General features: G+C 37.2%; 1 protein-coding gene across 6 annotated transcripts in view; it reads left to right on the top strand.

Moving 5' to 3' along the window:
• The window catches only part of LOC124552514 (lysine-specific demethylase 4C-like), a 362897-nt gene extending 350951 nt beyond the window's left edge, over positions 1 to 11946 (top strand). For all 6 annotated transcript variants that reach the window (XM_047126804.1, XM_047126805.1, XM_047126806.1 and 3 more), the window contains 2 exons: positions 1271 to 1351; positions 11395 to 11946. In XM_047126804.1, the coding sequence (XP_046982760.1) occupies positions 1271 to 1345 (75 nt within the window). In that variant the 3' untranslated portion in view covers positions 1346 to 1351; positions 11395 to 11946. The remainder of the gene's footprint in view (positions 1 to 1270; positions 1352 to 11394) is intronic.
• Positions 11947 to 12167: the final 221 nt, after the last annotated feature.

Genomic DNA, 12167 nt, shown 5'->3' with positions numbered 1-12167 from the left:
AAAATACATCATCCTCATTGTTTGGTTATTGACATATGGAGCTATTCTTCTTAAAACATACAGGCTAGATGATAGCCTTGCACATACATTGTCAATTTGTTGTGTCCATAGTAGTTTGCTGTCTATGCATATAGCAAGGAATTTTCACTCACTGCAGATTTTCCCTACAATATTACCATCATGAGAATCAATACAAGTTTGCAAATCACCAACATTGAAGGGGATTATATTTATTTTTTGTAAGTTGACTTTTAGATTGTCATTTTCAAAGTTTTCCTTTGCAATATCTATAAATTTTTTTTACCTCTATGCTGAGATTAAGAATATCATTTCCCCAACAAAGGCCTGAAGTGTCATCTGCATACATTGTAATGAAGGTATCATTACCCTGATCTTCCAAATAATCATGAAAGATAACACCTTGGGCATCCAAAAAGACAGTCAATGTGACTTTTCTGCTGATGCTTGCATTTTAAATTTATTTCGAACATGTGAGCTGGTGTGCTTCGATTGCATGGTTTGTCTTATGGACTCTGGTTCAAAATTGTGTAACCAAGTTTCACCACACATTAAAATCTTGTTTAGAGAAGGGTCACCTTCCCTTTCATAGTATTCTGTCAAGTCTGTAAATACTGCGAATCTTCTTTCCTCGCATTGTTGCATTAACTCATTTGGGTCCCATGTTATGTTTGTTTTGCTGTAGTAGAGTGTGTTACTGATGATGTTATGAAGTGTCCCAACAATTACTAAAACTGTTTTTGCTGCTATGTTCACCTTTACGGGTAATGTTGTCAGGGAAGGTATTGAATGAAGAAGTTGACACTTCTTACCAGCTGGGAGGGACACTGCTCACCAGTCACTGATGTTTGACTATTTTTGAACTGTTCTACCCACTTATAAAAATTTATGTGGCTTGTGCAACATTCACCATACTGTGAAATTGTTTGAGAAAAGATTTTACCAGTAGTTGGCTTTTACCTCTAGAAAGCAGAAAACAGATCACTTAATGTTGTTCAACTAATGTGCAAACTTTGAGTGGACACGCCATTGCTAAATGCAGTATTGAGGTTATAAGCAGTACAATTTTTATCTGTCAGCTCTTGTCAGCTCGTCCCAGTGATGCCAACCTAAAACAATGAAAGTACAAAACTTGTCCTACAGACTGTTCCATTTCTATATCAATTTGTTTTCTTTAATTATTGAATACCCCTCATATATCTAGTTTTGCATCTGACTGACATTTGTTTAATGTGATGCTTCTACATTCCAGGTTGTTCTGAACAACTCAGAGAAGAGAACATTCAGACACGAAGAACTTTTTCGCGTTAAGGATGAGAATTTGTGATAACTGGTAAGGAATTTAAATGTCATAAAGAGGACTGACAGTTGTATCTGCGATACTTTATGAAGTCCAGTGACAATGAGAAAGATTATAAGGAGATTTGTGCAAAATTGTATGTAATTTTTTCCCTTAATTTGCTTCCTAATCTTATTGCCATGCAAGATTCAGTTAGTTTGCTGAGAACAATGTCACCTGCTGTGAGGATAGTTGCACATTATTTGAAAGAAATGCCTCACTTTTTTTCAAAAACAGATGCTGTATCTGCACACTACTATATATTTAGTTATGATCTTCTCCTTATTTTTCAGTTTGTCTGATTCCATTATAAGAGCATCATGCTGTGATGAGTTAGAAGATAGGAAAATATATCAACTTTAATTGAATATGTAAAACACCTGTTATTAGAACATTTCATGCAAGGTTAGATCTTCCTTTTGTTCCAGGATAACTGCTGACTTTAGAAAACATGCTGTCTTGTTTGACAATTTTTCTATCAAAAGCTTGTTAATTAGTTTAGATGCAAGCATGGATCTGAACTGGTTTGGTGAACTGTAGATTTCCTTACTTCTCATATAAGTATAGCAGAAGTCATCATATCTTATCATAATGATATATTTTTTCACAGTGGCCCATCATGATTCGAAATCTCATGTATGGAATAATTGACAGTGTTGTGGTTGTTGCTTCACCTTTCAAGTCAGTTACATTCATTGCTTTTCATACTGTCTATGAAATCCTGTTGTCGGGATATCTCACATTCCTCTAATTCAGTGTGGCTAAATCGAAGCTAGAGGCATTATCCCAACATCTATCCTCTGGTCATCATGTCTTTGACTTCTTGTTAAGACATATGTTATATGTATTGTACAGAAAAGTATGGAGTTTTGCTACTCTGTATTAATGTGTAGCTTTTCAAATTGTAATGCAACTTATTCTTGTTTCAAAAAACATGCAAATACTTTGCATTGTACTTAATTTTAACCATTACCTGATATTTATGTATGTCATCTGATCTACATCTACAACATACATGTTCCACAAGCATCAATCAGTCCATTGTAGAGTGTACTTTGTACCATTATTAATGTTTTGTGTCCTATTCTGTTTATCCATTGGCTGGTTACATATCTTTGTACATTCCCTATTTTTTATTGTCTTTTAATTTCTTAAGTTTCTCTATGAGGTTCCATGGGACTATGCCAGTCAGAGGCTCTCAGTCATGGAATGAGTCAGTACATAAAGGTCATAGTGCTCAGGTAGCTCAGATACAAGAGACTTGTCCGTGAAGGATAAAGGTAGTGGGTTCAAGTCCCAGTCTGGCACACGCTTTTAATATGCCAGGAAGTTTCAGTCAGTACATAGTTTAGAGGATACTGATTAGAAAAATTATTAACAAAGGAATTAAAGGGCTAATAACATATCTGGTAGTAATGATCTCTATGCAAGTTATACATTATACACTCTAAGGGAAAAAAAGGCTCACCATGAAGGAATTATTCAAATGGGATGGAAATCAGCAGTTGTGACGTACATGTACAAACAAACAAATGATTACAATTTCCAATTTCACAAAAATTGGATGATTTATTTGAGAGAAAGAGCTTTCAGAAATTGAGCAAGTCAGTAATGCGTTGTTCCACTTCTGGCCCTTATGCAAGCAGTTATTTGGCTTAGAAGTGGCCGATATAGTCATTGGATGTCCTCCTGAGGGATATCGTGCCATATTCTGTCCAATTGGCATGTCAGATCCTCAAAATCCCCTCTTTCAGCTATTTGTCTCTCCCCCATCCCTCCCTCTTGCCCCGTCCTTGCTTTCTTCTCATACAAATGATGTACTTCAAGTTATTTTATATTTGACTTAATTCATGGTTTCTATAAAAATTTTTGAGTGGCAGCCAAATACAACGCCATGTGTTTTTCTTTTATACTGCCATAAGGTTACTAAGTACCTCTTTTTCTTTATCAGTACTTTATTAATTTAGTCATTTTTAGCAATTTAGTGCTATTCTCTTCCGCACTTTTACACACTTATTCCACATATACGTGTACAGCCATGTTGTGCCCTAAACTTTTCTCAACTCGGGAGACATCAGCACGACATCATTTCACTATTTGCATTTGTGAAGCCCTTTCTGATGAGAGTCAGCATGGTATTTTGTGGTTTTGTCGTTACGGAGCTGAATCTGACCTTCATGTGTGCCTTATGCCTACATACTTAACATACCTCCACATCATGTAACCAGAAAGTGTAAAAATTCTTTGCAAGTCAGTAATTTGCTTTCCTTTTCCTTTATAACTATATTTGAACATGTATATAATGTTAAGCATTTTAGGTGTTATTCATTAATCCATCTGAAGAAGATGGTTTTAAAGATGACGAACTATAGGTCAAGGGGTTTTCAACAAACTTTCTACTATTGCAACGCTACCTCCAGCCATGTTCAACATTTTAAGCCAAGCATGTTTAATAAACCAATTTCACATGTTCCTCCATTTTATATCACCACTTAGTATCACTGTGATATACTCAACGGTTCAGCACTGGTGGTCTTGTAATTGGATACTGTTGGTTTTTTTCTCTTTTTTCAAGTGTTTAAAGAGAGCTACCAGTCATTAAACCAGTTAGAGATTTAGTCCAAGTCATTTTGCATTTTATTATGACCGTCCAATGACAATACTTCCCTGCAGACCACAAGAGCTTCAGAGAACAATCTGATAGTGCTGCCACTTCTATCTGATAAATTGTTTGTGCATGGGGTGGTATAATCAAACTTTCACTGCTTGAGCAAGAGCAGACCAAAAATTATTTGCAATATAGGTACCCAAATTTATAGGAATGATGTTCAGACTGTGAGCTGCAGGATTTGAATTGGTAGCAATGTTAGTGTCATGACTTGCCGTTAGGCACCCATACTTGTACAGTGACATAGGGTTCAAACACGAGAATCAGTGTGCATTACAGTTGCAGACAGTAAGCATGAGTCTGGACAAGGTGAGCGGGGCTTTACTCATAAAGCTGTTTTATCAAAACAACAGTAATAGTTCTCCTGCTTTTTGCAAATATTGATGAATATTGATGCATTTAAGCAATATGGTGAGGTGATCTTTCCCCACTGGAGTTGAAGAACATACTTTGGAAGTTTGAATTAACTGACAATTTGGGAAATTACTGGTGGGAGAGCCCGATGGCCAATTGCACCACAAATTGTTGAAGAATTTACTGTTGTCGTGGCTGACAATTCTGGATGCAGTACATGATCTTCAAGCAGTGTACAAACCCTGTCATGACATTCCATGGTCCACTATTCGAAAGGTTCCATGAACAGTTGTGAAATGGTACCTGGACTGTCACGGCTGCATATGGTCATAACATTGAGCAACATTTGTAATCTGGAACCTAAACGTGGTGTGAAATTAACAAATATTACTCTCTCACATGTGTTTGTTTCAATGGTTTTATCAAATTTCTCTTCTACATGTCCTTACAAAAGTTAACAGTCTGAGAACTGATTGTTTAGGATTGTACAGCTATGTCACATATGCTGGTGCAGATATTGGTTTGCTTTTGCATGATACTTTTTTGTTTGCAACATAAACTGAGCCACCACGTTACCATAGAGGGCCTGATGAAGGCATAGTGGAATACTGAAACTAGTTGCCTCCGGAAATCAATCAGAGATGAAAATACAGCTGTTGGTTTATTTACTGTTGTTTAGATCCTGTATTTTCATCCCAGGGTAATGGCGTGGTGACAAGGAGGGCATTTAGCCATGCCACTCCTACACTGATGCAGGACAAAGGCACACCTGATGTCACTTTCATTTCTGTTGAACATCCCCCCCCCAATACAATATAAAGGGTTTTATTATTCTAATATTGATTGTACCAGTCACATATCTGTGAAGGTATTCCATACCATCATAGCTCATATGTGAATGTAGAACTTCCAAGCTGCGGATGAAATCTTTTCAGGCTTCCATCCGTGTGGCTGTGTCGAAACTCTGCAAACTTTCAATGAGTTTCACTCTCGTAACCTTCTGGAGAAGTGTTGAAATTCTGCAGGCGTCTGATATATGTACCTGAGTGGCAACTCAGATATACTTGTGGGATCCCACATAAACACTTCTCCAGAAGATGGTGAGAGTGAATCTCATTGGAAGTTTGCAGAGTTCTGACACAGTGAAATGGATGGAATCTGAGAAGTTTTATTCATCATAGCTCAGTTAGGAAACAAACCGTGTTGTACAGTGTAGAATAAGTTTCTGAAATCTGGGAATGGAATCCACCTGTTAACTTGCCTCTACTGAATGCAAGACTCTGTGAAGGAATGAAGTAATGCCATAATGTTTTAGCTTAGGATATGCTCCAGGACTTTGTAACAGATGGAAATCAGTTATCGGTCTGTAATTTTTTACATCGATTCTTTTACTCTTTCTGTAAACAGAAGTGATTTAATCATATTTTCCAGTACAGAGGACTATTCACTGCATAAGATATTCTCAGTTTGTATGAATAGGGGTTATATAATTAAATAATGCAGATCTGATGTAAATAACCTATTTCAGGTTAATGTTGATGTAGGTTCATTACTGAATGATTGTCTGTAACCTCCTCCTCTGCCTGATTTCCTGATGGTGGACTTAACCCAAACACCAGTGGCATAATAAAATTATTGAAATGCAACAGAGAGGCATTTGTTTGGAAATAAGATGCTGTTCATTAAATTTATGCAAGCTGCTATACACAGTTCATCCAAAATGTTTCCAACAATCTCTTACACTTCCTTGGCTTGTCTGCAACTGGAAACTTGTTAACTGCATTGCTTGTGTCCTGCAAGTCATTAAAATAGACTTTGTCCTCCATGAATCAAGCTCTGTGTTTAGGTAATATCTGAAATTTGTATTTTTAACCACTGTAGGTGATTGTTAATGACACGAACATATTAATGAATTAAATGTCTTAACTTTTTCCATATCTGTGCTCTATCACAGGAAACTGGATCTGTGAAATATGTGCCTCATCAATTATTTATTTATTGGTGTCAAATCTTTAGCACTTCGTTAACAGGCAGTATTAACCCCATCGTGAACATGTGTCATTCGTAACTTTGTGGGTTTAACTAGAACTTCACAGTTCTGCTGCTCCCTCACCAAACATTAACAGCTCAGTTCCTTTCTGAATACACCAGTGTGTGGCCACTGGTCAGCATCCATCAGCTGTTACAAGTTTTATCACTGCTCACCAGTCCTGCCTTAATGGATCCTTTGTTGCACTGGCTGCCTACACAATACTGCCACTCGTCTTCAGGAAAGCATTATAGAAACATTTGTGTACATATCACATATACAGGTTGTGTATGTTCATATGTATTTGCAATACAGCCACCAATGTGCAATGTTGAATTTCCTTGGCAGATTAAAATTGTGTCCCAGATCTGGACTCAGACCTGACAACTTTGCCTTTCACTGGCAAGAACTCTACTCTCTGAGCTGTCCAGGCAAAACTAACCACCCACGCTCACAGATTCACTGTTACCCATACCTCATCTCCTATCTTCCAAATTTCACAGAAGTTGCGAGACTAGCACACCTGGAAGAAAATGCCATTCCAATACCACTGCAGAGTGAAAATTCATTCAAGAAATATATCATGTTGCTTGCTTCATTGTGTTTCATTTTATACACCTTATAACAGTTGTTTTGTCAAGTTCAGTAGTGATTAAAAACCATATTAAGTACAGCTGTGTGAAGCAGTTATCATAATAAACAGAATTAAGAGTTGATTTTCCTCCACAACAAAAGCCAAGATAAGTATAATGTATCCCTCCTCTCCATATTGTACAACACGATCCTTAACCCCAGCCTCAAGTCCTATCAAAGACAAACTATCTGAGGCAAAACCAAACCATGAAAACTTGAAGCTAAACATAAGTAACTCTGTCCCTGATGAAATTGGTATGTGTAAGATATTAAACTTTAAACTTACTTCCTTCTGTATCTCATGAATGAATTTACAGAACTTACGCTGTGTTAAAAAGGGACTAATTGTTTTTAAAATTAAATAACATGAAATCAGAAAATGATAGAAGGGTGCAACAAAAGCATATTTATTGTGAATACAGTAAGAAGTTCATACAATTTCAGAACAGTAGAAACTGCTAATAGATTGCACTGTGTGCTGTACATTTTGCATCAGCATATATAAATAAATTCATTCTCTACAAAAAGTTTTAGTAATCACATTTCAATCTTTCCAAAATGTCCTCTACCTTCAGTAGAGAGGTGGTGTGAATGAACAGTGAAACTTGCCCTCACATCTTGTAGTGTCTCAAGGGAAATAGTTTCAGTCCCACACAGATTGATGATCTGACCTCATTTGGCATGGTGGTATAGTTCTGGTAGGGAGTGTCTTTCAATGCAGTCTGCAAAAAATATTCACAAGTCAGCCTGCATGAAGAGAGAGGCCAATTCATGCTTGTATCAGTACATGTTGGGTAATCCAACACAAAGACAGTATTCCTGAAATATTTATCGAGAAAGCAAAACACCTGTTTGGTGTGATGTGGACAGGTCCCACCTTGTGTGAACTACAGTTGTTCTGAAGTTGCAACATAACATTCGTCAGATATCAATTATTGCATAAAAAAGAACTGATAATGCCTCTTCAGCCTAAACACTAAATCTGGGAGATTGCAACGCTTAACACAAATGGGGATTTTTGGAAACATAAATTGCCACTTTTGTTTATTCCTGTGGACGTGTGCTTCATCTGTGAACAAGAGATGAATATACAGCTGTTGGTGTATTTACTGCTGGTTATATCCTGTATTTTTGTCGTTGTATTGAACACCAACTCCTTCATTATCAATTGCTGCGTTCACAAAGTCAGCCATTTATCACACAGTGGGTGTGGGTGTGACCTGCTGACTTTGAATTTTGAAGGAAATGTGTGGATTTTTTTTCAGTATTGTACCCATGCTCGAATGCTTCAAACCAGTGTCCGGTGCAGTTCTTCAGATGGATTTGTTCAGATGTGTCCAGAAAGTGTGGTGGCATTTTCAGGGGTAACTACAGTTGGTCTGGACCTGACATTCCATATGAGATCATCAGCCACACTAACCGACCTTTTGACATGTGCTGAAGAGCTTACAAATGGTTTTCACATTGGAAAATTAAACTGTGTTTCAAAACTGCACCTTTTGCTGTAGTACAGTGTCCTGCACCAGAAATGCATGCTGTTCAGTGGAATACATGATTCCAGTATCTTCCTTTGGTATGCTAATCTCATTACACATTTCAGAGGTGGAGCTGCTCACTCTGGGCTTTGGAATACAATTTATAGGCCAAGGTATAGCAGTGACAGTGCCATCTATTTGTAGCTTTTTTGTCTATTACTTCAAAACTTCTGCATAAAATTCTCACAACTTTCACAACAATCATACCATTTGTTGCATTCTTCTATCAATCTCTGATTTCATATTATTTCATTTTAAAACTAGGCAGTCCAACTGGACATACTGTACTATGTGGGTGAATGGATGTGTAGGTGAGCTGTCCATTAACTGTAGTAAATGCTTATAACTGACAAGGGGATGACATCTACTTGTCACCACTGATTTTGTCCAAATTTGTGGTAAATGCTTGGCTTCACCAGAAACAAGTGTGGCAGACATTGGAGCTCCAGGTGTCTAAGTGTTTGGAAAAAATAGTGTTTTTGGAACAGATCGGGTGATGCACGAGCCATTTAAGGTAGATCCATACCGTGCCTCTTTCCACGTATGCAAGTGCAGACACATAGGAACAGAAGGGCGCGCACTAAAATCTGTGGAACGAATGCACGCACACGCTTGCATTCTTGCATCCGCAAATTGCCTCATGGCACAAGCAGTCTGTTGTTGATCTTTGTCTGGGGCCTTGTGGTGTGTGTACTGTGATGAAAGGGTGACAGAAAAAGAAAACACAAATGTGATTTAGGTAAAAAAGTATCTAAATAAGAAAGGTATGAAATACAGAGTGACAATATTTTGTTTGCAAATTTCAGGAGCAAGTCACAACAAGAGTCTGGATTTTCTGGTCGGGAAAACTTCAGCAATAAAGCTACAGTAACATTTCGTTAGCTGGTAACAGGTTACTTATAAACCAGTACCAGTTTGAACTGTTTATTTCATACTTCAAAACAAAATATTTAATTCATTATGCCTGAAAGTAAGAGATAGTTAAGGGAGGTTCTTAGTCATAATCTGTATGTTAATTAACTGTGATTGCATCATTTGTATTTTATTGTATAAAAAAAAGTCCTTTAGAAAACTTAAATCATGAAAGAATATATGTAGATTAACATCCTCAGGCTCAACAAATTTAAAATGTTATAGATGTTGGAATCCACAAGAGAAGAGGTTGTGCTTTCCAATTTTGTATTTTTTCATCATCAGTGGCCTTCATTCCTATTTCTAGTAGTTTGTTGAGGACCTACCCATACCCCATCATTTCTTTCATTTGGATGTCAGGTTTCTCTGTTGCACTATTAAGTTGCCATAGCATGAATATTTGTCCACAGTTTTCATAAATGTTTTTCATAAATTTCTGGCTTATACTGCTCTGTTTTCCAACTTTGAAACTTATGGTATCTTATTATTTACAGTAACATGATCAGAGCATTTAGGACACATACTTGATGCTCAGGGCATCACATCTCAAAATTTTATTCAAATAATCTTTAGGAGCAGCATTCCGTTGCACCTAAATCACTTCACAGCATATGTCAACACACTACACGATCAAACACATATGGGCCCAGCTGCCTGTCGTTTGCTCAACAGCGCAAAGACTCCCACCAAAGCCAGAAAGCAATGTGCTTTATACGTGGCCTCCATTTCCAGGAAATTACACATGCACAAGTGTGCATGTGTAGTTGCAATGCTGGAAATTTATCCACATGCACAAAGTTGAACACAAAGGAGGCATCATGTGGGCACACCTTTGCATTACCTTCGATTCCATGCAGAAAGCGTGTGGAATGGTAATCAAAAGCTTTTGGGGTTGAGTGGCTTTGTGCAAGCTTCTATTTTTCTTCTTTTATTTTCAATGTCTTTCTTTCTTTTTTTTGGAGCAGTATGGAAGTGATTCCCACACTCTGCTTGTGCAACCCTGCGATTTCTGTTTTTGTCATCAGGTAAAGAATTTGATCAAAAAGCTTCAAAACTACACATATCTCACTGAGAGAGGAAAAGCAGTCACATCCAAAAAGGTTGTATCAAAACACATTCCACTGTACATCACCAGCTGTCCTCACCAATATTGGAACAAGATGGTGTGTTACGTACAGTTTTCTGCCAAACTGTGCAATGAGAGAGAACATTTTATAAATGTAAACCAAGTCTATTATTCTATAGAGACTTTAAAACAACTGTGTAGTTGTAAAAATGCAGGATCTATAACATGTGCAAGATGGTGCAAAAATTAGTGCTTTGTACGGTTTCATGATGAATATCACCCACCATGCATGTAAATCATCACCTGTAAAATGATAAAACTGTCAAATTTTATATAAGAAGTTAACATTTATGTCTTACAATCCCTTCCTGGAAATTTATTTGCAGTTCTAAATTTCTGTTGACCTTTCCCTTTACACTTTTTTTTAAAAAAATATTAATAAATACAGTATATGGAGTATTCTTTTAGATTATCTGCAATGTAATTAATGTAAAACTTGAAAACAGAAAAGATAAAAATATTTCTGAATAGACACTTGACTCCATGATTCTCAGATAACCATTCTGTACAGTTTCCACTATGCCAACGACTTCCCAGAAACTATGCTAACATAAATATCAGTGTCTCACCTGACCTGGATCAAAAATACAATTGTTTTTTAAATGCTTGGTCATCGGGAGCTCTCATTTCTGTAACTTTTATTTCTTGCCAAGCTGTATGTATACCACAAATTTGCCTATTTGGACAAAATCTGTGATGAAGAGGTGGGGGCGCAGTCCCCTTGTGAGAATGAAAACTAATTCAATGAGTGCTAATGAATGATTTTCTACTTTGTTTCAGGCTTGCCTAGCTTCCAGTTTGTTAGCAACTGCCAGCTTCCATCTCCTGTCAGCCGTGCCCACGCGTGGCCATTCCACCGAGGAGTGCTCTGTCTCTTCCCTCAGATTTAGCCGAAACTTCCAGTTTTTGTAGCATTAGTAGCTCATAAGTTCTATTGGCACTTTGTGAACATTCTATTGTAAATATTTACGAAACAGTGTGAATTTATTTTGTTCTCGAAAACGCGATCGGCATCACTGTGAGAGCCACACAACACGTGCTCTGATTGCGACTGAACGTGGTCGATCGCCTGACGGTCGGTGTTGTGTCTCAGAGAAACTGTACAATCCTGCTTCCATATATTTTGTATTATGTATAGATTTGAGTGAGTTCTTAAGTATTTTTTTTGTCTCTAGAGACTGAGTTGACACAGACTATTAGTGTGGAACTGTCTGTCGGAGTACAGCATTGACTATAGTTTCACTTAGATTCACTGAGTTGCACTGTAAACTGGCAGCATTTTCTTTGACATTTCTTGTCATTACAACAAAAGCACCATTAAAAAAGTTTTAAATATGGAGAAAAGAAAGAAATTTTATTTTATATATTAACAAGTGAACCTTTCAATTGTTTCCTACTGATATACTACCTCCTCCATTCCTTTGTCCCATCTACACACACTTATGTACACTGTGAGAACATTATGACCATCTACCTAATAGCTGGTATGTCCACCTTTGGCACAGATAACAACGACGGTGTGTTGTGGCACGGAATTAGTAAGGCCTCGGTAG

Source organism: Schistocerca americana, chromosome 10 (genome assembly GCF_021461395.2).
Source record: "Schistocerca americana isolate TAMUIC-IGC-003095 chromosome 10, iqSchAmer2.1, whole genome shotgun sequence".
Classification (NCBI taxonomy): domain Eukaryota; kingdom Metazoa; phylum Arthropoda; class Insecta; order Orthoptera; family Acrididae; genus Schistocerca; species Schistocerca americana.
Note: the sequence above shows the minus strand (reverse complement) of the source record. Positions and strands in the feature narration are given on the sequence as shown.